Here is a 24,937-nt window from a genome sequence, read left to right on the forward strand (position 1 = left end):
CATGGGGGTCTTGCGTCCTGCCTTAATGAAGTCATGAAGCAGGTGGGTTTGCCCCAGATGATTATGCACAAAAAAAATTATCGAGCAACTACCAATTCGAGTCTGGATCTGGGCGGGCGAGATTTTTGGGTAACTGAACCTCAGCACAACGCTTCAAAAGCCCAGACTTTTAGATACGTTACACTAATTTTTCTTTTACCGTAGCTAGCAACTACCCTGGTTCGAGCCTGAATCTGGCCTGGCGAGGTTCCAACATGTACAATATGATCTCAGAAAGCTTACAAGATTAACTGTTCAAAAGAATCGTTGCTGAGGTTTTCTGTTCAGGGCACTGGGGAGTTCGATGCAGAGGAAGCATATGAGAAGATTCTAAATGTTGAGAAAGATAGAGTAATAGTTCATAAGCTTGCTCAGAGAAGGCTGTCCACATTACCTCAGGCTTTTGCACTCGTAAGCCATCAGTGGAATAATGCCCTTTCAGGAGTTGCTTCAAATTAAATATGCTTCTTTTACAGCCTCTTTCCATGTCGTCTGGTATTGGAGAAGTGTATAAATTAGATTATCAGACCACCCGTTTTTCCATTTTATTTTCCTTGTTTACTTTGTATTGCAAATGAAATTGCTATGATGTTTTTAAAAACCAGTGAGTTGTACAAAATCCGAATCTTCCAAATTAAATCCTGTGCAGACTGTTTGAATATTTGTGGACTCAAATCTAGACATGCTCATTTAAATGTCAGGAGGCTATTGCAATCTTCGTGTTCTCTGATTGTGTTGCAGACTTGTATGTCCTATGAGTTTTCATCAATTGATCACCATGTACCACAATGAACCTCGGGCTTTTTCTGTTTGGGTTTTCCGTTTTCTAGTGAAAAAGAATTGGCCATACCAAATGGTTATGATGGTCCACTTAGTGAGTGATTTGGGTATAAACATAACTATTGACTTCAGCATCATTTGAAATTCCTTTTTATGATAACCTTCGTCACTGTTGACAGAAGACATGGAGTTGTTTCTCGCCTCTGTATCAGAAGTCTAAACTGCTTATTTTCTATTACCCAAAAAAAATGCATAATTTCTGGAGTAAGCTCGATAGAAACCACAAACTATTAGAGCCCAAACATCTTTGGGATTTCTATTAAATAAAAAAATAATTAGCTTATGAAAAAGGGAGATCAAAAGTGGGGGTAAAAGGGTAAGTATGCATCTTTAATTCTTAACCTGTCTTCACCAACCAACTAGCAGAAGCTTCAGAAGAGCCATCCTGATATAAAGACCATTCTTGGCTTGTCTAAAGTAGGCAGCTCTGGGATCCGCATCGACATCCAGAGTTACCTACATACCATGAAAACATCATAGTACGTAAACCAAGCATTATCTCACTTTTGACACTGAAATGAAGGTGTTCTTAAATACAAATTATCAGATGCAAATGATTGGCAGAAAAGCAAGACTAAGAACATAAAATTGACATGACCCCCTGCTTAAGTGGGGAGCACATATTTAAATACATAATAAAAAGCAATCCTGCAAAACAATAAATGCTCAAGTAATCAAAAATGAAAATTTTATACGTGTATAGAAGCAAAAACACAGAGGAACACAAAGTTTGTTTTAAATTTTTTATTTTTCAGGTAATGAAAGTTTGTTTTCAATGATGATGTTTTAGAGCAACCACCTAGTTCGTGGAAGAGAAGTTTGGAAGGCTACAAAAGAAAGCAAAATCCATGACCAAGGACTTGAAATTTGACATCAGATCACTATCAGTGAGTGTTGGGTAGGTTACATTGTCACTGCCTATCTATAATACAGAAATAAAATCTCCACAAAGTGATATTAACCCTTCTAGACTAACTTTTAACACTTCTGACTATGATGCCTTTGACAGAATAAACTAATGTTTTGTTATACCTCGTGAGATCCACAATGTCATCTATCACCTCTTACCTTCCCCCCCCTTCCGGGAGCCGGGCCGTGGAGATCCACAATTTTTTTTTCCTTTTTTGGGTGTGGGTTTTTTTTTTTTTTTTTTTTTTTTTTTGGGGCCTCTTTTTTTTTTTTCTCCCTTTGATTGGTCAATTTACTTCATCCAGTTTAGGTAGGTCCATCTTATATGGTTAACCAGCTAGAAATAATAACCAATAAACCTTCATTACAGTCTAATCTGGAGATACAGTTACCCCCCCCCCTGTCCCATCACGGAATCAGTAAAGGAAAATCCAACTCCAACCACTCAAACTGTTAGGCCCTGATTTATCTGCAATTTCATAGATTAACCTATCTACCCCTGCCCTTATTGAATTTCTTCAAATTTCCCTTCTTTAATACTCACAGCCTCAAAGTTGCCTTTTTCTGTGTTTTTTAAGAATTACTCAAATGAAATCCCCACCCTAATACAACTTGCATTGGAAAGTCAACATGTTTCTAGAGAAATGCAATAATGAAAATGATTCAAACATCACATAACATAAAATTATCAATGTATAGGTTACCTCATCAAGCCTGGGGAGGGGATGCATGACAACAGCATGCTTTTGCATCATGCGCATCACATCTCGATCAACAATATACTTCCCTCGGGCTTTCTCATACAGATCAATTTGCTCCCCAAATCTTTCTCGTTGAATACGTGTCTGATAGACCACATCACATTTAGAGGCTACTTCCATCAGATCATCACTTTCTTCCCATTCAATCCCCTTTGATGTCAGGAAGTCTTTTATGTCATCCTGCATAAAACAAGAACATTAGTAAATAATCAGCCTATCTCATTTGTGATTTAGAGTTGGGAAAGGAAGAAGGCATTGCTAATGCCCTGGTAACCTATCCAGACTATGCAGATCAAATAGAGAAGATTTTGAAAAGAAGTGGCTATTTTCAGAAGAAAATTCTTCTAATTCCTTAACTGGGTGGGAAAACAAATAGAATTAAGTTTCAACAGAAGAAACCTAAGTCTCCCACCATCATGTGCTAGACAGGTGTCAAGCTTATACCACACATTAAGTTCAAGTTTCTTCCACACACTGTAGAGGATTCAGACTCTTCAAGTTAATGCGAAGGTATCAGTTTCCTCTTTTTTCTTGTTTCTTCTGTGTCCCCCAGGGGTGGGATGGTTTAGCAGAGAAGAAGCACAGGAGATTATAGTTGCTTCAGAATGAGTATTTCTTTATTACCTTCATTTTTACCACATCTGGTGCAACAAAGTAGATTTTCACATCTTGGTACTTGGTTAGCAGATAAGCCAGTGAGCGGACAGTCCTCCCATTAGCAAGATCCCCAACAAGCCCAACTTTGATGCCATCTAATTTCCCTATCTCTCTTTCGATTGTGTATACATCCAAAAGTGCCTGCACAGTAAAGATAAAAGTCAGCAATCTTTCACATTTTACACTGTTTATATTCAAAGGGAACTCCTCCACCGGACATACAAAGATAACAAGATTGCAGCCATGACAACTAGAAATTATTCATAATAGCAGGACTCATCAACTGAGGATGAGCCCATGAGATGCAGAGACAAAGGAATTGCTAGTGGCAAGATGCTAGGTAAGGGTGGCTAGAGGTGGAAGACTTGGAGGTTGTGGGATAATTCTTTCTATACCAGCAATGAACTTATCTTCAGAAGATGCAAAGGAGTATACATAAGAAATTTAGAAGCTAACATTTTCCTGGGAATTGGGAGACAGCAAATAGTCAGGAAGGGGTTGGGGCCAGTAAAGACATAAGATGGGATGGAAGATTCGAAGGTTGTTGCAGATTTAATATGTCAGATCAATGCCAACAAGAGCCGTAGATGTAAGTCTATACCTCTTAATAAATCCTGTAGTGATGAGGAGAGGGTAAGACTTGATGGTGATATCACCAAGTAGGCAATATAGAGGGAGACATTGATGGTGTGTCTTAGACCTCAAATAACTCTGTGACTACCATACCAACCAGAAAAATCTTTCACCGGCTTTGGGATAATTATTATATGAAACAGCAATGCAGAGAAGAAAAACCTTACCTAAAGCAAGAAAACAGATGTCCAAAATGACAAATGTCTACCGCTAAGTTGGTTGCAACCAGCTAAGAATTACCTGCGTTGGATGCTGCCCTGGACCATCCCCAGCATTAATAACAGGAATGCTTGCTGTAGCTGCTGCTCTTCTGGCAGCACCACTTTCAAAATGCCGCATCACTATAATATCCGAGTACCCTTCAATGGTTCTTATAGTATCTGCTTATCAAACCTTTAAGATAAGAACCAGCTATAGTAAATGTAGACAAATTAGAAACCACCAAGAGAAGTACCTTCAAGGGTTTCTCCTTTTGCTGCTGATGAAAACTCTCGTGCATTTTCCGTTGTCAAAACTTCTCCTCCCAAACGCTTCATAGCAGACTCAAAGGAAAGCCTGGTTCTAGTTGAAGGTTCATAAAAAAGAGTAGCCATTAGATAACCCTTCAAAATATTGCTTCTAGAAGAGTTCTTCTCAATGTTTTCCATCTCACGAGCCACTTCGAATATGGCATTCAATATATCTCTATCAAACTGTTGTGCCTCAATCACATCATCGAGTTGAAACTTTTCCCCTACTTGAAATGAAAATGAGTTTTCAACACTTACTGCCTCACACCGGTTTCCACCAATTGGTAACTTCCCTTCAGTATGTCCCCAGAGCAACCGCTTCTCAGGGAAAAATCCAGAGCGCGTAGTGCTTAAGGAAACAGAACTAGACATACAAATAGGTGATGGTTCATATGAAAGACCAGAAAAACAGCGCCAAAACTGTTGATGGCATTTTGTTGCAGAAATTGCTGATAACTTAAAACCAACAGCACCTTTGTGCAGAGTAGAAGGACAAACAGGAGATGATGACATCGTGAAAGAAGTGAACACAACTTGTTTAGGGATTCCCTGGTAAGTAACAAGTATATCAGATCTTAGACATACATTGTATTCTATATTGAATCAGTACTAGGCAAAAACTTCGTATTGTACAAAAAAATAAAAAGGAAATGAATTCACAGAAAAACATAATGGTTTCATGCAAAAGATTTTTTTTTTCCCCTTTTGTTTCTCTGAGTCTTTTTCTTTTCAATATCCTGATCCTGGATTGCAAGATAAGATCATTCCTATCGTAGATTGAGTTTCATCTGGAAATGGTTACTACAGAGGGTGATGAATCAACACGGAAAAATCAAGGTTTCCTTCCATTCTGCTATTGTTTTTCAGAGAAACAGCAGAGCCTTACCTGAGTGCCTACCAAGTTCGAGTTGAGTGTTGAAATGCCCGGAGAGGATGAACACCAGAGATTACTTCAATAGCCGGAGAGTGAGTACTGAGGAGTCTCGAATCCCATGCTGAAACCCCTAAACGCGTTCCGTTTTATAAATCCAAACTGAATCTTATTTAATTCGTAAATCATACGCGATATATTATTTTTCCTTTTCCCTCCCTTACCCCGATCGGACAAAGTCCTTATGTAGGCCCGCAACACCTTTTAGTTTTAGACGTTTCAGCTTCTCCAAGGGTAAAAAGAGAAATTCACAATCACATGTATTTTTTATTTTTTAAATAAAAAAAGGGTGAATTTAATGATTTCAATCAATTTCAGCTAATTATTTTATATAAAAGTAAAATTTATAGAATAATTATATTGAAATTAGTAAACACATATAGCTTTCTCTTTATAAAAAGGTATAAGATATTAATTCGATGCGGTTACCAGAAAAATATTATTAATTTGATGGGTAATCTTTACTTAACGGTCTTATTACAAACCTACAACCATCATCACAGCAGCCATCATCATCATTATCGTTGTTAAACAGTATAAATCAATATGGTCCACTAAAGGGGACTCAACATTCATTTATGGTCTACTTAAAGGGGCTTACAAGTAAAAAAGCCTTATTTTTAATATATTGGTAATATTTTTTTTTTATTTTTTTTTTTGGTAATTATTGGTTATATTTTTTAATTCTTATCAAAACATACGGAGCTTGTTTTTTCTTTCCGGGACCGAGCGGGTATTTTGGGTTTTAGATAGCATTCTAAGTTCAGCTGTTCAGGCGCCAAGAGCGAAAATTTGAAATAAACACTCCTCTCTCTTTGCTTCACTGAAAAACCAGTTGTTTCGCTCAAAGTTTGGCAAGAATCCGATCATCTAAACTCCAGACGATCGCTCCAAGCCTGAAGCCTGGTTGATATCCGCTCCTTTAATTCTGAAGCATTCGTGTAAGTCCCTTTCCCTCATGTTGTTTCTGAACTTTTAGAATGTTGATTCATGCATTTGTATTTCTCTTGTACCCTTCAAACCCTAGAAATTTGTAGGGAATTAACCAACGTTTTTTTTTATTTATTATATGAGTCTGATAATAAACTACTCTCCATTGACTGATTTGGTTCTAATCTTTGAGCTCCCCGGAACGCCTAGGGGTTTTTTTTTGTGTGCCTTAGGTGTTTCACAAGTTCTTTTTTCCTTTTTTTCTTCGCATTTTCGTTTTGGGAAGGGTGGGTTTGAGGAACTCTGGTTCTTTTTTTCGAGTGATCCATGTTTGATTTGTCATCGACAAAAGCTTCATCTCTATCATCGCCGAAACGCTGGCCGATATCTAACTGCACCAGTAGCGGAAACTATATTCTTTTGCTGCGTGTTCGAAGATTTAATATATCAGTTGCCGATTATTTTCTACAGAATAAATTTTTTATTTTTGTCGGTCCACGATCAAAGGGGTCAGCAATGGCAAACATTCGGGCGCATGGGCGTCTGATCCTTCAAGATGAAAATCTGGGGAGGAGTCATGTCGGTATGAAACCCTTTCATTATTATCAAGATGGAAATTATCAGAGACATTATGGTTTTGTTATAAGTGAAATGTTTATTTCTAGGGGCTTCTGTTGATGGAAAAGTGAAAAGTTATAAAGAAGCTAAGAAGAAAGGTGCTGGGGGGCTTGGCCATCGGAAAGCCCTCAATGATATTACCAACTCATCTCGCCACCGTCAAGAGACCTCATTAAAGAAGAACAATAATTTGAAGGAGTTCGATATTGCTGAGGAGATGTGCTTGCATGATCACAGAAAATGCATAGAGGAACAGAAAGCAGCTATGGAACGTAATCGTCAGGACTGGTTTCTTTTAGATCATGGTACCGACTCTGCTCCTTCTCCCATTCTATTTGCATGATATATCTCTTCAAGAAGTGTTTGATCATTTAAAATTTGCTTTTTCTTTTTTTTGCAGAGATGATTTCTCCCGTTGCATCTCCAAAGTCCAAAACATCAAAGGTTTGTTTTCTAATGTTTACTATTAATATTTCTGCTCCGTTTATTTTTCCTTTTTTCTTTTATGTCTCGATTAAGCATAACAAATACAACTTCGGTTCTATGCTGCAGGCTGGCGTTGAGAACCCTCCTAGTTCTCCACAGCTGATACCATCACCTACACTGCCAAAGTCTTCATGGCTGAGCAAGGAGTCTCCTCCTCCTTCTCCTCCTCCTCCAATAAGATTCGAGCCACTTATTTTTGATTTTGTTCTCAAGCCAGTTGTCAACATTTAACAGGTTACCTTCTGGTGGACAGCTCACTTAACCAGCTAATGACTAACAGAGTTACCTTTTCCTCTTTTTTTCTTTTCTGCAGAAACCTAGAAACATATAGTTGTTCTCTCTATTCATTCGTTTTTGTGTCATTATGTTTATCTGCATCATGTAAGTCTGCCCTGAGCTCCCAGTTATAGATCTCAGAACAAAATCATACTGTCTGCTTTCTTTGAATGTCAGCAGCATGCTACGAGTACTCACATGAGATTTGATTCAGAACAGAACATCAGTATTGGAGGGTTTTCAATAACTGTATCTGAATGGTAAAGATTGTGTTGTGGAACAGTTTTCTAGGTACAGAATAATGGTTTTGTGGTTAGGGGACTGGGTTTCTCTTCACTCACGATAAAAGAAGAATTCCTCCAACATGAGCATTGGCACCACTGAATTCCAAGAGGATGAATAGTTTCAACCCTGAACATTACAGAGTGGGAGTGTGATGTAGAAAAGCTCAAAATTATTTTCAGAGTATGCCAAGAAGTGGTACCTAATCTCCTAGCTCAGTGTAGAAAAGTTGTGATATACGTTTGTTTTATGGTGCTGTATCTGAAATTTGTGGAATTTGTTTTCATCTTTTGCATTTGGTAAGAGACTACGGACTGTAGGGACTCTGGGGTTAAGGATGGAAATCTTTAAGGAGTGATCAATCCTTGACTTTGCCAATTTCTTGCACATAGTAGCCTTTGTAATGTGATCTTTTTTTGGTTCTTCAGTATTTTTGTGTGTTCAGCATATTTGCATTATTCTTGTATTTTATTGAGCTCGTAGAATTCATGTTCTACATAATACATGTAAACTAATAATCTTGTTGTGTTCAATAGTATCAAAGTAGTCTACAGGATTACAGATGATCAATTAGACCCATGCCTCTAATTTATGTAATTTTCTCCCTTTTGCTTCTGGGTTTAGTATTAACACACAATGTCTTGCTTGCCTCGAAATCCCCTGACTTAGGTCAAGCCTCTGTAATTTCATGATGTTTCAAAAGAGTGGTCTACTGACTTGTGTGGTTGACTAATTGGATCAGTACCTCTAGTTTGTTAGACTTGTCCATTTACTTCCGGGTCTGGTATTATGTTTTCCTGCCTGCCTCTAATGCCTCTCTTTTATGCCTAGCACCTGTTTCTTATAATGTTTCAAAGACTTCTGGATGGGCCTACCTCATATTTTACTGGGAAATTTTATCTTTTCGTTGGCCATGTCTGTTGGTGTGGGCAAGTTATGAAATTGAAGTTGAAGCCACGAACATTACAAGGTTTAGAAAACACAGAGGAAGTTGGGACTTGGCTTTATAGAAGTATTGATTGATTCTAACTAGTTATATTATTTATTGCTTAAGAGCGAAGTTGCTTGGCCTTGGGTGGTCGTAGAAACATTGGTGAACATTCAAAGGGTTTGTCCCAGCAAAGAAAAAAATTCAAGAGTTTGTTTTATGATGATCAAAGTTGAGCAGGTTCATTGGTTCTTTAGCACAGCAGGCTATATAAAATAGTTGAGACTTTTATCTTAAGGTACTTTTAGTTTTCACTGAAAAAATATTTAGCCAAAAGAGTTATGTGATATTGTGTCAAGTAGAATCCTTTCTTTTATTATTTCAATTTTTATTTTCATAGCTAATTATCAAAAGGTTAAGAATCATATGTTTAATTATTTGCCACAAAATTTGTTCTTGTGCAACTTGGCTGTGGTGTCATCAGCTACATAGCAGCAAAACAGGCATGATATTTGCCACATGGCAACTTGGTTGAGAACAATGTCTTCTGCACAGAGACCCTCTCTGATGAATTGGAGAACACAATCAAGCATTTGAACGAGTGTGTAGTATAGCCCAGTCATCGGATGCTTGCTGGTCAGTGGGTGGATGCTGGCTTCATTGGTGAAGATCCAGATCCACATTTTATGGAGAGGTAGACACAAACTAGTATGTTCATGCCCATCTAGTACCATCGTTTCATGCTTCAAGATTTTTCTGTTCAAAGCATTTTTGGTTGTCCTTAGTGTTGACCTCATGTATCCTTTGGCACTGGACGTCATCGACCTCCATAATAGATATTTACAGTAATTCTACCAATTAGATACTTTATCCATAGAATACAGTATTAGGCATGTCGATATCTTCTTTAGCTTCTATAAATTTCTTCAGACGCCTGATAAATATTGTTGCTTTGGACAAATGTTCTTCATATCCTGATCCTTTTTCCCATCCAACCTTTGCTTTTGTTCATCTCTCATGATATACTCTTCTTTGGCTGTGTTTCTTCACTTCTTGGCTTTTGATCTCTTCTTGGGGGGGGGGGGTCTATGACTCTAGCTTGCATTTATCTGGTTTGAATCTGAGGGTTGTTTCTCTTTGTTCTAGTTTTGAATGTTATGGAGGTTTTTTCAGCTTTGGTGTCAAATATAGCCCTTGCTGCTACTCTCTCTGTCTTATCTGCTGAACATCAATGAGAATCTCCAATGCCATAAGCTTTATCCATGAAGAGATGGGTGAAAGACAGCATTTCTCTTCACAGTTCTCCACCGGCAATGTAACCTTTGATGTTGGGATATTCATGGTCGATTAAGGCCTTCTACTTTCCCTATTGGTGATGCAAGTAGTATCCCTCTTGTAGGTTTCTGGGTGATAGCTTCTTCGTTCTTGTCAAACTTTCAGTTACCTCATTCGTGATTGGGGAATTAGTTGATATAAGGTGCATATTTTCATTTGGCATCATTTCGGCATTTAAGAATGCATATTTCATTTTAACAATCTCAAACTAGAATTATAATGGAACAATATGTGGAATTCCTACCTATTGCGATTTCAGTATTTTGGAAACTACTGAAAAATGATATCTATAGCTTAGAACTAAAATAATTAACTGTGAGTGAGGAAAATTATTTGTTCTGCCCCAAGATAGTTAGCATAAATGGGTGGGGTTTAGATGTTCCAACAGTGTTTCTTGCTAAATTTAGTCTCTGAGGATATTTCAGGGATTTTCGGGGGAATTTTGCACTTGGTTTTCTCTTATACTGCATTTTCTTTCCCTTTTTCCTTCCCCTGCTCCTCTTTCTCCCTTTATAAATATAAAGTTAGGTAGGTTATTCAAATCTCAACTCACTGCTTCTTAGGTTGCCATGCTGATTGACTAGTTGTTCAGAATCCAGGACAGTACTGAGCATTTTGAAGCTAAAATTGCTGCAATTTCATGTTCTTGAGTATTTATGTGTTTCAGTGTTACTCAACAATTTTAAATGATCCCTCTATTAGACATGTACTCTTATATTTTAGTCTTGGAAGATACAAATAATTTCATGTAATATTGATAAATAGTATAGAATTACACTCTTGATTTGTGTATTTAACACAAAAGTCATTCTTGGTCTCCAACTTGGATGATGAAGAAGAACAGCTGTAATTCTTTAACTTTTTGTGTTGCACATCTATTCTTATATCAAAGAAGCTGGGGTATTTGATGCTACAGACTTGAAGTTTGAAAAAGGAAACCAAAATTGAATGTTAAAGTTGTGATGATGAGTTTAGCCTCGGATGTACAGTGATTCAGTTTTTCCTTTTTTTGGCAATAATACTGTCAGCACCAATCTCCTGCAAGCAACATCAGAGAATTAGTTATAATAGATTCATAATCTAGCTCAAATGCTGTAACAAGAAAATTCACTTATGTTTTCTTACATCAGAAAGTTCTGTAAACTGTGGAACTTGATCAATTTCTTGGATTGGGTTGAATCATCAATTTGGCCTTTTAATTGCCATATATATACTTTATAAAAATTAAAATTCAAGGTTTGTCAAGTAGTTACTACTAAAACCTAACACTCATATTTTTGCCACAGGATTTACTAGTAAGATCTCTGGCTTTGGCTCATTAATCCAGTCAGTTCATCAATTAGTAGTGATATGATGGTTATATTGGTGGTCCAGTATGTTTTTCATGCGTATATGACCACTGATGAATAAAAAAGCCTAGTGAATAAACTTGATCTATGATGCCCACCAACCCACCCAAACAGGCACAAAAATAATCGCACAAACACACATACGCTCTTGGGTTATGGGTTGACATGATCTTTTGATCCTCCTCTCACCCTCTATTAGAATTTTCCAACACCCCAAAGTATTTTTTTTTTTTTTGGGGGGGGGGGGGGGAGGGATGAATGAATAATTAAATTATACAAACAACGAACTACAAGAAAGATCTAGAAGGGAAAGGATCAAAGAGAAGGATGGAATTGGGAGTTGAGACCCTAGGAGACAACAATGAACTTGTTCCTTGGGGAGTCAACAACCGGGGGATGGGGAATGGAGCTAATCCTAGCTGAAACATCAAAGTGAATAGCATTCCAAATCAAGTCTACCAATCCGGTCACAAATAGAGGTACTTGCAAAGTTACTCAAAACCCAAGACCAATCATGATCAAACCCAAATGAGCGACATGAGCGGGGCTCAAATGGAAGCGATGGCTTTTCTCTAGAGAGAACTAGAGAAGGGGCAAGAGAAGAATAGATGTTCAATGTCCTAAGTACCATTCCAACAAAGGATACAGCTGGGGTTAGCAGGGATATGGCAGCTAATAAGGAAAACTTGGGTGGGGAGGGCTAGGTTTAGGGCTCGCCAAAGGGTGAGGGAATGACGGGGTGTATGATCTTTGAACCAAACCGGGGGGGCCAAGGGGGGAGGGAGAAGGGGAATGAAATAGATTCCAAGCAGAAGATGTGGTGAAGGATTTGGTGGTGGAGGGGAGCCAAACTAATAAGTCATGGGGGGAGGGTAAAATTGGGGGGGGGGGGGAAGAGAGTTCCAAACTTGTGTGAGACTATGGAGGGGGAGGGGTCTCAAGAACCATTAGAGATGAAAATCGAGAGGGGCTGATTTTGGTATGCAGGTTTCATAGACAATGCGGGGGGAGAAGAGAGTAAGAAGAATACCCATCGGATGCCACGAATCAAGCTACAAGGATGTGGAGGAACTAGAGGAAACCTGGGTGGAGATAGTAGGGAGGGCTCTTGGTCTTAGGAGGAGAAGCTTCCTCCAGATCCATGAGGGGTTAGAAGGGATGGGGACAGTCCAAGAGGAATCAGATTTGAGGAGAGAAGAGTAGACCCAATTGACACAAATGGAGTCATGTTTAGAAACAATTTTCCAAATGAGTTTAAGCAGGACAACAGAATTGACCTCTTGAATTCGACGGATCCCAAGGCCCCCCTTAGATTTAGGTTGACAGATGTTAGACCAACTGATGGGGCGAAGAAATCGCGAGAATTCCTGGCCCTTCCAAAGGAAAGCACAGAAGAGGGATTCCATTGCCGAAGAGATAGACTTGGGGATTGGGAAAATACCACACCAATAGAGGTAAGAGGATTGGAAGACAAAACAGATGAGCTCAACCCTACCCGCGAAAGAGAGGAGCCTACTTTTCCATAAGTGAAGAGTCTTTCCGAATGTGATCAAGCATAGGGGAGCGGTGGTGCCTAGAGAGTCTACCAAGGATGAGAGGAAGACCAAGGTAGACAACAAGAAAGGATCCAAGCTTGAACTCAAAGAGGCTTAGGAGGACAGAGTGCATATGATCATACACCCCATAGTTGTTACTTCTTTCTTTCTTTCTAATTATTATTATTTTTTTTTTTTTTTGGGGGGGGGGGTGTTTGAACGGCACCCCATAGCCATTGATAAGCTAGGAGAAGTGGGTCTAGCCTTGGAACACTCTAAACAGATGCTAGGCTAAGTACACAGGTCTGTTTGATACATTAGAAACCTTATTCATCTTTACTGTTGTTAATTTATTTACTTTTCATTTTTTTCATTGAAATAAATTCATGAATCCTTCTTTTTTCCGAGTCATTGGTTGGGCTTGTATGTAGGTGGAAGTTGTGTCTTTCTTTTGTTTGTGCAGTAAAAAATAACAGACTGTGAATAGCGACATCAAAGCACTCTCCGAGTGCCTCATCATAGATGTCGATACATCTTACAACGCTCTTATTGGTCGTATTAGTTGATTAGGAACCATTTAACAAGTCTGAATTTCAGACTTCAATATATTACTCAGGGTCCTCACCAATTAAGTGAGGCACCAAAGTTGAACTTTCCTGCAGCAGTACTGGAATGTTTCATGTTTAAATTTATAGAACAAGAAAACTGTGATTAGGCCTGTCATACCTGAGTTTGACCTTTTGATCATTAGGACCCTTCGCCTATTTCGTATCAGAGAAGTTATCCATGGTGAATCTCCTGAAACAACTCTATAACCTGCATTAGCATACAACTTGCGTGCTGCTAAGTCATCTTCATAAGCCCACAGAGCAAGGTAGTCAAAACCCCAAAGGAGTGCCAGCATGTCACAGGCTTTAAGCAATGCAGTTGCTACCTTCTTTCTCCTGTAGGTTGTATATTTTACTCTAGAGTCAAGAAATCACAGACACCCTTCCCCCCAAATAAAAATTAGAAACAACATATAATGATGAGGTATTATTTGGGGACATAACATGCAAAAATCAATAGGCACCATTATCAGCTGTATTTGAAGCTTGTGTGTTGGGATTTTGAGAAGAAATTCACTTTCCAGCCAAATGAGAGAACTGTCATTGCCTTCTTGAAATAAGTTTTTCCCTAGCATAAAGAAGCACATAACCACCATGACCATTAGTTGAATCCTTTTGTTATCACATACTGGTAATGGTTCATTTCTACCAACCCCATCTCCTCCCCAATGAGGAACTTGAAGGGTCATAAACAAGAAATTGTTTTGAGCCAGCAATTATGGTAAAATTAGAGTTTGACATTGCTACAGAAGGACTTACTGGTGACTTCATGGGTGTCTAGTGAAACAATGTTCTCCAACATATTAAAAACCATGTATTATTCAAGTAGCATATGAAATGCAATAAGGGGAAAGAAGGTGCTTGACAAGAAGGTAACGGTTGCTCCATTGTGACCAAGTGATCACAGATTCAAGTTCTTAAACAGTCTCTGTAAAAGCAAGGGAAAGGCAATGTATATTATGACCCTCCAAGACCTGCAGTGACTGGAGCCTCATTGACTCAGAAACACTTTTTGATGAATTACAAAATATTATAACTTACGAGCAATACAAAATTAAGAGTTCAGATTTGTAGCTGGATTCAGAACAACACTCCACAAGAACTAGAAATTTCCTGCTTATCTAGTTTAAACTGAATTTGTACAGGAAAGAAATGATAAAGCAATATCAGTCCATATAGATTTTATTGGAAATAGAGGAATCAATAATCTTGACATGATCCTCTGTCATAGGAGGTATCAGATATATTAGAATAAAATAGATTTGCAACCGATATGATCCTATTCCTGTCAATATTCTATGAACATTCATTGTCAGCTTTTTTCGGTTCAAATTCACATCAATATTTGGGGGCAATGTTGACAGAGTGAATTTTCTACCTGAAATCTTTTGACACTGCTATCCCAGAAACATATAGATATTCTTCTGCTGCTTCAAGATGCCTGAGAACAACTTCATCTTTCAAGACTGTTACATCTACAACACCCACAAGTCCCTGTGGTGATTCTGCTGGTTCTGCCACCAAACAAGCGTACCTGCACAATAGATTCTTGTAACTGATGTGTCTGGACTCTGGACAGATATATACTCGTTTTGTGTGTGACAAACAATGTGGTGATTTAAAAGCACTCTCTACTGGCATACTACACTCCAGAAGCAAGTTTTCAATAAATCCAAAGTTCTTGCTTGTAAAAGTGGCTGAACCACAGTCAAATTTTCCATGTCTTAACCTTAAAAATGGTCGATTCAGTGATAAGGTACTGCATATTACTTCATAATCTAGCATTGCGATTTCCATGCTGCTATATATATTTTGCCTTCACCGTACACTCATGAATACCTTAACAAATACCATACCTATCTGGTGGTGAGTTTCTTAATTTGTAGACAAGGCCAGAGAACACTTCAGCCTGTATGGTGGAGAACAAATAAGTTACTAGCAGAATCAGCATTGAAGTTACGAAATAACTGTGGCAGTTATCTATTAAAATATTGTTGAAGCACTTCCATTTTCTATGGATAATTCAGAGGACAGAAAGTGCAAATGATCTGCAGGAAGCAGTAAAAAAGAAAAGAATTTAACGACTCATGAAAGTCATATTAGCTTGCCGTTGGAAGGATAGGGTGACCTTGAAGAATTCAAAGAATAAATTATTGAAGAGAACAACTGGGTCATGAAATGCTTCAGCCTGTACTTGAGCTACTCTTCTCATCTCATCTTCCTCCTCATCCAACCTCCTAACCTTCCACCCAAACTCACAAACCAAATAGCCAAACTGTTCCTTGCTGACCTGAAATTTCTCCGTAGAGGTTGAAGAACACAAGGACACCACAGTTCCCCTCTGTCTCTCCCTGGACTTCCTTATCTTCTCAGTTCTTCTCTTGGAAAAATTCACATCCCTGCCCAAGTTCTCAACCTGTCCTTTATTACATCTACAACTCTTACTGTATGTGAAGTTGCAAGATGATTTTAGAAGAAAGGAATTGTAGGTGTTTGCTGTCAAATGAGCCATACTCAAATGAGGTTGTCAGGTTGGGCCATGAATTTCCACTGCAAGAGTTCAAGTAACTGGAAAGAGTTTTCTGTTTAGATCTCTGGTTTGTTTCTTTGAGCAATGAGTAGGGGGACTATGAGAGAAGGCTCACTTGTCAGATAATGGGAAATGAAATCTGTGGTGGTGAATGAAATTCTTTTTGTGACCAAAAAGAACTCTTATGGAATGCTTTCACTAAGGGCCACATGTTCTGACCGTATATGCTAATCTGATGGTCAAGATGATTAGATGAATGCGTAAACACTGGAGGGATTTCACAGAAAGGCGTACAGGGGAGCATATCTCTATGTTCTGAGCCTCTGTAGCAGGCTCGGGTCAAGGCTTCGTTGGTACTTCATTTTGCAGATGGCCATAGATTCGTTGCAGAGGATATATGAAACGGCCTGGAAATTTGTTTAAGGTTATTTATATTCTAAGGGAAACCACACATGCTCTCTCATCTACCAATGCGTTTCTTCATGGCAAAATTGCTAGTGATGGCCGTTTTTTGTGTTCCATGGGGGATCCAAGATCCCAACCGAAGAATACACATGCCAGCAAACCCTACTTTCTCATTTCAATTCTGCGAAATTCGGCTAGTTGTGGATCCTTTCAGGTTGCGAAGATGGTACACGCGTACATTTTGCGAACTGGGTCCAAGTCAGATTTGTTGGTTTTCAACAATCTTCTTCATGTTTATACCACAGATGGTTTTATTTTGGACGCACTGAAGTTGTTCTACAAAATGCCTGAAAGAGATGTTGTCTCTTGGAATACCATGATTTCTGGACTTGTTGGTTCAGGGCTCTTTGATGAGGGGTTTTCATTTTACCGTGACATGAGGAGGGCTGCGATCATTCCTAGTCAGTCGAGTTTTGCTTCAGTTCTGGTTTCCTTGACTGAGATGGGTAGTTTGGTTAACTGCAGACAAATACATGGAGAGTGTTTTAAACATGGGTTTTCATCTAATCTTCTTGTAGAAAATGCTCTTCTGACAGCTTATGTTAAGTGTGGTGACATTAAGGGAGCACGAAACGTTTTTGATCGAATGAGAATTGTTGATGAAGCTTCATGTGAAATCTTATTGAAAGGTTATCTTCAACTAGGTAGTTCCAGTGAAGCTTTTGATATATTCCGCAGTTCTCATTCAATTGGTATACCTGTCAGTTGTTTTGCTCTTACGAGTCTTATAAGCTTCTGTGGAAGCAGCTACCTTATAGATAATGGAACTCAAATTCATGGTTACGTTGTTAAGTTTGGGTTGGATTCTGATGTTTCGGTAGTGAATTCTCTTATCGCAATGTACACGAAATCATCTCTCTTTGAGGAAGCTACATGTTTGTTTGAGGGGCTAACCTCTCGTGATATTGTTACATGGAACTCACTAATTGCAGGTTATGCATTGAATGGTGAAGGAGACATTGGGATGGGTCTTGTTGGAAGGCTTTTATCTACCGGGTTGAGGATGAATGAATCTACATTCTCAAGTTTTCTCTCTTCATCTACAACATTAACTGTTCTTGAAAGTGCAAAGAAGACACATGTTTTAATACTGAAGTTGAGTGAATCCATAGATCAAGTTATCATAAATATTATACTTACTATGTACTCTAGATGTAAAAGTTTAAGCTATGCCAGTAAAGTATTTGAAGTGATGGAGAGGGATATCATATTGTTCAATCTTCTAATCGGATTATGCCGAGATCTTGGTCAGCATGGAGAAGCCATTAGACTTTTTTGCCAGTGTCAGTTGGAGGGATTCAGGATGGATGAGTTAGCTTATTCAAGTATCATTTCTAGCTGCTCAAAGTTGGCTGCTTTAGAGATTGGAGAACAGATTCATGGTTGTACGATCAAGACTGGTTTTGAGAATGTCTTGCTCCTTAAAAACTCCCTCCTAGAGATGTATTCACAATGTAGCAAGTCAAAGAGCATGGAGAAGATATTCAGCAAAGTCGATGAACCAGATATCTTCACATGGAATACAATGATCATGGGATATGCATGTTTTGGGTGTTTTGATCAAGCAATCAAAATTTGGGAAAAGATGATAGAGTTGAATATAGACTTAAATGAATTCTCTTACTGCACGATGCTTGATATATGTGGCTACCTTGAGGCTTCAGTGACTGGAGAGCATATCCAAGCTCACATCCAAAAGTTGGGCCTTCTTTCTGATACATGCTTGATGAATTCTTTACTGACCATGTATGCTAGCTGTGGATTCATGGAGAAGGCATACAAAGTCTTCAAAGAGATTCCTTTGGCTGACTCTGTTTCATGGAATTCAATTGTTTGTGGTTATGCACAGAATGGCTTCACTGGAGAATCTCTCAGATATTACATGCTAATGATTGAGAATGGCTTCAAGCCTAACCACATGACATTTGCGAGTATTTCCAAGTCCTGTGCCACATGCACAGACCTGAAGCTAGGGTTGCAAATTCATGCCCAAGTCATCAGCAGAGGATTTGACTCGTATAGTTTGGTTGCTAATTCTTTTATAAATCTGTATGCAAAGTGTGGAGACATCTATGATTCATCCTTGGTTTTCCAGAATACCATAAACTATAGAGATGTGATCACATGGAACTCTATGATTTGTGGTTACGCATATCATGGTTGTGGAAGAGAAGCACTGCATACATTATCAGACATGAAAAACTCAAGAGAAAAACCAAATTATGTAACCATTATTGGTGTTCTTTCTGCATGTAGTCATGCTGGTCTTATAACAGAAGCAGAGGTCATATTTAAATCTATGTACAGTGACTATGGAATTGTCCCGTGTGAAGAGCATTATGCGTGTATGGTTGACATTTTGTGCCGGGCTGGGAATCTAAGAGAGGCCAAAGATTTGATTGAAAGCATGCCATTCAGACCTTGCACATTAATTTGGCAGACATTGCTCAGTGCTTGTAGGGACAATGAAAATATTCAGCTTGGAAAGGAAGTTGCAGAGAAAATGATGCAGCTGGAGCCACTTGATGCATCTTCGTACATCCTCCTTTCCAACATATATGCTTCAGTAGAGAAAATGGAGGAAAAAGCAGAGATGAGAAACAGAATGAAGGATAGGAGACTGAGGAAAGAAACTGGGTATAGTTGGATTTGGAGTTGATTCAAGACACTGTGCAATCAAGGAATCTACTACTGATTTTTCCACAAGATTGTACTCTTGACTTTGTAAATTAATCTATTTAAGGTCAATGAATAAACAGACAGTAGATTTATATAGAACACCAAAACCTGTGGTATCTTGTGGACCCAACATAGTAACAACCCTCATATTATAAGATTGAAAATCCAAACACCGTGGAGTAAATTGAAAGCAGCCTGTGCAGATTACTGAAATCTCTTCCTAGATCAGCTCCCCATTCGACCAACGATATGGATTGGCACCCAGATTTGGAAGGCTAGATCAAAATATTTCAAAATTTTCTGAAGTTGAAAGACTAAGGTCCAGAACGTGCTGTGTGCGTTGGAATTTCTGTGCCTGCATCTTTACCGAGCAGTCATGGCCAGTAATGGAGAAAATAGAAAGTCGACGATCCTATAGATATGAAGCCAAGAACTCAGTTCAAATTTTTATATTTTGCAAGAAGCAACAGCTACCTTATAAACAATACAAAGAACCGACCATGGATGACTTGATGGAACTAAGTTGTTGGAGAATGTTGCTTCATGGCGTAGCAGGTTGTATATTTGGAAGATTAGGCAAATCCTCTCGAAGAACCCTTTTTTTTTTTTTTTTTCCAGTGAACCCTCTCAAAGAACTTGGATACTGCTTAACTGCTATGTTGCAAGCCTACTGAAACTAGTCGAGTCGTTCTCTGTTATCAGTCATTAAACATTCAGTTCTTCAACATCATTATATTCAATTTATCGCATCCATGTCATATCAGAACCTAAAAAATTAACTCTTTAAGCTTTTTCATTCATGTCAGCAGGGTATCCAAGGATCATGTAGATCTGTCATACCGAAGTTGTATGGCTAAATAAGAGTCATCGTAGAGCTTATCAATCCAATATGTATTCTACGATTCTTGCTACCACAGCTCTCCCATTGGGAAGCTCCTTAAGTACCGTTGGTTTGCAACGATGGAGTGAGTAAAAAATGGGTGGAAAAAATAAATATGTGGAATAGGGTGGGGGAATGCGAAAGAAAAGGATTTTGTCGAAAAAGTTTCAAATTGGGATCCTATTTAGTATTTTTCCACAAAATTTCATTTATTTAGTGAGACTTTTAAAAGGGATGGGGTGAAAAAGTTAGTATATCATCTCAACAAATAAACTTCATTAAATTAAAGAAACTTACCTGCCAACTTTTTCACCCGAATGAACCAAATAAACCACATTGTGAAATTTCATTAGGGCCAATTTGCATTACATGAACCTAGAGATTTCAAATATTTGGATTCCTGAATGTGAGATTTATACCCATTTAGTTGTGGAAATCCCTTGATTCATGAAACCTAGATATTTATCTTTTCACACTAAAAACGTGAATCTGTAAATTTATGGGTATGGGGTGAAATCTAGAGTTTTCACCCGACTAAAAGAGCTAAACATTTGCACGCTCAAAAAATTCACGTTGACCAAACATTCCACCACATATTCATGTTAACCAAATAGTTAATTTTATAAATTGTGATTCCATAGATTTGAAATTTCCAAACTCATGTAACTAAATAGATCCTTAAAATTTTACTTTTAAAAAAAAAAATTCTCACCTTTTGTTTTTACCCCACTTCAAATTTAGCAAACAAACGTTGTATAACGTTTTTTACCACACATTTTGTGCAACTTACATCTAAATACTAATAAAATACTTCAGAGATAAGACCCTAATGAATCTCATATAGACTCCACACATTATGTGTGCTAAAAAAGTCTCCCAACTTGAGGTGATTCAAGAATCAAGACATCTTCGTTAATCATATTCTCTATTCTCTGATCACTTCTTCAATTCTCCAAAATTCTCTATAAGGCCTCTTTGGTTACTTGAGTTTGGAGATTTCAAATTTATGGAGTCATGGTTTATAAAATTAACTGTTTGGTTAGTTTGAATCTTTAGAATGAAATTTATAAATTCATCTAGAAAAAACATTTACGGAGTGATGGTTCAAATGTTTAGCGTTTTTATAGTAAGAGTGAAATCTTTGAATTTCACCTCATACTCATGAATCTACATATTCACATTTTGAGTGTAAAAAAATAAATCCCTAGATTTCATGAATCCAAGAATTCACACAACCAAACCAGCATAAATCCCCCTTTAAAAATAATAGAATAAATCCCGAACAAAAATAAATTTTGCATATTAAAATGAATAATTAATAAAAAAAAATTGAGAATAGATTATCGAGATTTGAGAGTGTAAAAAAAAACACAATACAACTTTCATTAAAAAAATTTAATTATATCCTCCATTTGCATTTAAATATGAAAAAATAAATAGATTTTTGACCCAGAATCCGCAATACAGTCTTTCTATTCTTTTAAATAAAAATAGAATTCAAATTGAATACTAAATGCATCAAAAATAAAAACTGTCAGAAAATGAGAATAAGAAATAATAAAAAAAAACCCTTAAATGTAATTTTCTTTTACTTTACTCATGTTATTCTCCAAAAATTTGACAATAACAAAAAAAAATGGCGGGGTTACATGTACGAAACTTTAAGTTTTTGATGGAATTTCAATTTTAATACCACTGTTCACCCACAGAGAATTGACCAAACGGTTAAACCTCAACTGATGAACCAGTAAAGGTTTTACCAGAAAATAAAAAATGACGAGCCCCTGAAGGGCAAAGAACAGATAACAAAGAAAAATCCCAGCCTTAACCAATTTGCAAACAGGGAACCAGGTAAAACCGTTCTCTCATTGGAATAAAATCTGAGAATACAGCCACCAATTCCTATGAGCAAACCTTTACAGACGACCTTAATGAAAAAAACTAATATAGCAGCTCCAAACTCTGGATTCCTACTGTTCAGAAACTTGTTTATGGGGGAACATGGACCAGCCAGCATGTGGTGGAGAGCCAGGTGGGGCCAGAAGCTGATCTGAATCAGGAGAGAAGAGGCGCAATTCATCAAACACCTCTACAGAAGCATCATCCTTCACCATAGTCCTGAAGGAGATAGACCCACGCTTTGTTGAAGCATCTGAGTTCCTCCCAATAACACTAGCTGAACCAGTTTCAATAACACTAACTGAACTAGTTTCAAGAAGGCTCTGGCTAGCAATAAGATCGGTTTCATTGTTGTAGTCTGACCTCCCTCCGGCTTCAAAATCCCTCATGACCCTCAAGGCTAAAGAATCCGCAACTGGGCAGTAGACAAGCATGGTGACACCCAACCCGGCACAAGTTAAAAGAACAAGAAAAGCTAGAAAGACAAGAGCTTCAAACAAAACATGCTCTGGCCGAGATAGAACAGATAAACCAAGCAAAAGAACCCTTAATGGCAGGAAACCTGAAATAGAGAAGATCAGCCAATAAACTCTCCTGCGCAGTCCCTTGTTGATTACCTGATAAACCATTTGCCTTCCAAGACACAACAAATAGACAGATACTAGAATGACAAAAAGCCCAAGAAAAACAGTACTCAGTAACGGGTATGTGCAAAGGGCAACATCATCGTGGTGCACAACAGCTGTTAAAAGCGAATGGGGCATCTTCTGCATAAAGTTTCCACTGTTGAACCCAAGCCCAATCAATACGACACCGAGCTGAAGGACAAACAGAGGAAGACAGTATAGAAGAACATAACTGGCTGTCTTTCCATTCCATTGCTGGCTTAAGGTTCCTGAATCCCTCCTCTGCAAGGAGGCACGAAGTAGAAACATAAGGGTGAGAAGCAAGCATGGCTCTGAAAACCCAAGATTTGAAAGAATGTAGACTTTGCAGGCAATCTCCTGCCATTCTAAGGTAAGGAAATACAATACTCTTCCCTGTCTCAAGAAACTCAACCGAACAACCTCACCAAAACCCCACCAAATTGCAAAACAGATTAATGTGATTCGGATTATCCACGGTCCGTTAAAATATTGAAGTTGGGCAAAGCCTTGTCCCCTGATTGAAGCTCTGAAGTAAACTGAGTAAAGTATGCAGAGAACACCAAAAAGCACCAGCACTAATACTAGAAAGATTGTCACCACACCGAATGCCTCGGTGACGAGTCTGGTCAGGGGCATTACCCGAAGCACAGATTCCACGCATGCTCTCCACCAGCATGGATACTGAAACGCCCGGCCAAGAAAGTAGATGTACACTCAAATAAATAAGAATTGCTCAATGAACCACTTAAGTAATGCCTGAAGCCTTCTGTGCCGCCCTGAACAACCATATGCCCTATGTTTAAAACAGCCAGATCAAAGTACCTCCAACGCAAAAGGAGGCAACTGTTTAGACCATTCTAACCAGCTGCTGTAACTGCCAGTTATCTCAAATAAACTCTTTCTTCCAGTTCACAAAAATGTTACATACTACAAAATCCTCTAGTAAAATAACAAATGCTGTCACTTTATTTGTCTGAAGCACTCCACTTTATGATTGAGTTCAGCCATCCATTTATGACAACCTAATTTTTTATGACAACTTATTATCAGTAAATGCAGAAAACAGAATCAAAGTTGCAATACTTTAATAGAACAAACTGAAACAACTACATAGTGAGATCCATATAAAGTAAGATATCTAGGAAAAGTATACACTTCCACATGCCAATCCTTTTCCCAATTGAAATGCTTCCTCTCTCTATCGTCATCAATGAATGTGCCCTCAGTTTTCCACCAAATAAAAGTTCACAATACATGACCCACACGAACTTCTCAACTCAAATAAGAGCAACAACAAAATTTTAAAGCCGCAAAAAGCGATCAGTATTCTCCTAGGCTCTCCATCAAGAGGCATAAGAAACCGTTAATACATCTAAGGCAAACATTGATTTAACATCTCCTACTAGTTGCATAATTTGGAAATTCTTCAAAGAAGCATCAATGTAACTTTAACACCTTCGGAAACATAATCAAATACTAAACCACATAAACTGAAGAAAACACTTGAAAAAAAAACAGTTTTTACACGAAACAGATTTTATTCAAGGAATCCCTTAACTTTCAGCAAACAAACAATGTTGAAAAGAACATCTTCTAACGATCAAGTACTTCATCGATACACAGAAGTCCAGAGCAAATAATAAATACCTGTAAGAATGCGCCTATTGTAGCCAGCATTTTAGTCAGAAAGAAAACTGATCCGCCATGGCAAAACGAGAAAAGAGTAAAACAACACCTGAGTTGACGGATTCTCTGGATGAAACTAAGTAGAACAAAAGATACCAAACGAGAGCTCTCCGAACGGCAAATATCGATCCAACGAGCTTCAGATAGGATTATAATCTCCGAAAAAATGATCCAAAACCCTAACTGAAAGCAGAAGCAGATGAGGACGGACGATGGAAGGAGAGAGAGGAGCGAAGAGGGGACAAACAAAACTGGAAGGAAGAGAAAAAGAGTAGGAGACTCGGTTGCTGACAGGCTGTATCCAGCTTAGTTTGTCCGAGCCTCTTGATTCGGGAATCAAAATCCTAGGTTCGAATTATTCCACGCCTAGCTGGAAATGGTGAGGCTGCGTTTTCCGTGGCTGTGTATTCGTCCGGTGAAGGGTGACCCCCTAGATTCTCTCCTTCACCTCTCAGAATCTTGGATTCAGATACTCTACATCTTTAGATTCTACACTTCGATTTTTTTTTCTTGTTTTCATTGATA

General features: G+C 38.2%; 5 protein-coding genes across 6 annotated transcripts; 2 read left to right on the forward strand and 3 right to left on the reverse strand.

The window, feature by feature from the left end:
• Nucleotides 1–824: 824 nt before the first annotated feature.
• On the reverse strand, nt 825–5,375 carry PYRB (PYRIMIDINE B). Its single transcript, XM_089149384.1, has 6 exons — nt 5,235–5,375; nt 4,294–4,897; nt 4,080–4,219; nt 3,174–3,347; nt 2,488–2,729; nt 825–1,330 (listed from the first exon to the last, which is right to left on the reverse strand). Exons 2-6 carry the CDS (start codon nt 4,859–4,861, stop codon nt 1,228–1,230), a joined length of 1,227 nt encoding a protein of 408 aa, XP_089005510.1. The 5' UTR covers nt 4,862–4,897; nt 5,235–5,375; the 3' UTR covers nt 825–1,227.
• Nucleotides 5,376–6,063: 688 nt separating this feature from the next.
• On the forward strand, nt 6,064–9,442 carry LOC149021132 (protein PATRONUS 2-like). Its single transcript, XM_089149387.1, has 5 exons — nt 6,064–6,220; nt 6,681–6,792; nt 6,875–7,132; nt 7,228–7,271; nt 7,380–9,442. The coding sequence occupies exons 2-5, from the start codon at nt 6,726–6,728 to the stop codon at nt 7,542–7,544; spliced, it is 534 nt and encodes a 177-aa protein (XP_089005513.1). The 5' UTR covers nt 6,064–6,220; nt 6,681–6,725; the 3' UTR covers nt 7,545–9,442.
• Nucleotides 9,443–10,875: 1,433 nt separating this feature from the next.
• On the reverse strand, nt 10,876–16,276 carry LOC149021133 (Acyl-CoA N-acyltransferases (NAT) superfamily protein). Of its 2 annotated transcripts, none has more exons than XM_089149386.1 (5): nt 15,917–16,276; nt 15,483–15,535; nt 15,005–15,160; nt 13,745–13,962; nt 10,876–11,172 (listed from the first exon to the last, which is right to left on the reverse strand). In XM_089149386.1, exons 1-5 carry the CDS (start codon nt 16,136–16,138, stop codon nt 11,159–11,161), a joined length of 663 nt encoding a protein of 220 aa, XP_089005512.1. In that variant the 5' UTR covers nt 16,139–16,276; the 3' UTR covers nt 10,876–11,158. The 2 variants fall into 2 exon arrangements, with proteins under 2 accessions (XP_089005512.1, XP_089005511.1); XM_089149385.1 differs by having other exon boundaries at nt 10,881–11,172; nt 15,755–16,273.
• A 508-nt stretch (nt 16,277–16,784) lies between these two features.
• Nucleotides 16,785–19,280, forward strand: LOC149021134 (pentatricopeptide repeat-containing protein At4g13650-like). The gene has a single exon (XM_089147430.1). It carries the CDS (start codon nt 16,785–16,787, stop codon nt 19,278–19,280), a length of 2,496 nt encoding a protein of 831 aa, XP_089003556.1.
• A 2,494-nt stretch (nt 19,281–21,774) lies between these two features.
• Nucleotides 21,775–24,685, reverse strand: LOC149021135 (uncharacterized). Its single transcript, XM_089149388.1, has 2 exons — nt 24,374–24,685; nt 21,775–23,748 (listed from the first exon to the last, which is right to left on the reverse strand). The coding sequence occupies exon 2, from the start codon at nt 23,360–23,362 to the stop codon at nt 22,151–22,153; it is 1,212 nt and encodes a 403-aa protein (XP_089005514.1). The 5' UTR covers nt 23,363–23,748; nt 24,374–24,685; the 3' UTR covers nt 21,775–22,150.
• Between the last annotated feature and the right edge of the window lie 252 nt (nt 24,686–24,937).

Source organism: Hakea prostrata, chromosome 3, assembly GCF_041222555.1.
Source record: "Hakea prostrata isolate BN-2017 chromosome 3, UWA_Hpros_2, whole genome shotgun sequence".
Taxonomy (NCBI): Eukaryota; Viridiplantae; Streptophyta; class Magnoliopsida; order Proteales; family Proteaceae; genus Hakea; species Hakea prostrata.

Bases quoted from the DNA above. Each gene is read 5' to 3' on its own strand.
- LOC149021133 (XM_089149385.1), bottom strand. From the start codon at position 16,138: ATGGCTCATTTGACAGCAAACACCTACAATTCCTTTCTTCTAAAATCA. The intron at 15,161-15,482 runs GTATGGTATTTG...TCTATTGTGCAG, and splicing joins AGAAACTCACCACCAGATAG to GTACGCTTGTTTGGTGGCAG. The intron at 13,963-15,004 runs GTAGAAAATTCA...TACAACCTACAG, and splicing joins GCAGTGTCAAAAGATTTCAG to GAGAAAGAAGGTAGCAACTG.
- LOC149021132 (XM_089149387.1), top strand. From the start codon at position 6,726: ATGGCAAACATTCGGGCGCATGGGCGTCTGATCCTTCAAGATGAAAAT. The intron at 7,133-7,227 runs GTACCGACTCTG...TTTTTTTTGCAG, and splicing joins CTGGTTTCTTTTAGATCATG to AGATGATTTCTCCCGTTGCA. The intron at 7,272-7,379 runs GTTTGTTTTCTA...TCTATGCTGCAG, and splicing joins CAAAGTCCAAAACATCAAAG to GCTGGCGTTGAGAACCCTCC.
- PYRB (XM_089149384.1), bottom strand. From the start codon at position 4,861: ATGTCATCATCTCCTGTTTGTCCTTCTACTCTGCACAAAGGTGCTGTT. The intron at 4,220-4,293 runs GTACTTCTCTTG...TTTGATAAGCAG, and splicing joins AAAAGGAGAAACCCTTGAAG to ATACTATAAGAACCATTGAA. The intron at 2,730-3,173 runs GTAATAAAGAAA...TGTTTTATGCAG, and splicing joins CAGATGTGGTAAAAATGAAG to GATGACATAAAAGACTTCCT.
- LOC149021135 (XM_089149388.1), bottom strand. From the start codon at position 23,362: ATGCCCCTGACCAGACTCGTCACCGAGGCATTCGGTGTGGTGACAATC.
- LOC149021134 (XM_089147430.1), top strand. From the start codon at position 16,785: ATGGTACACGCGTACATTTTGCGAACTGGGTCCAAGTCAGATTTGTTG.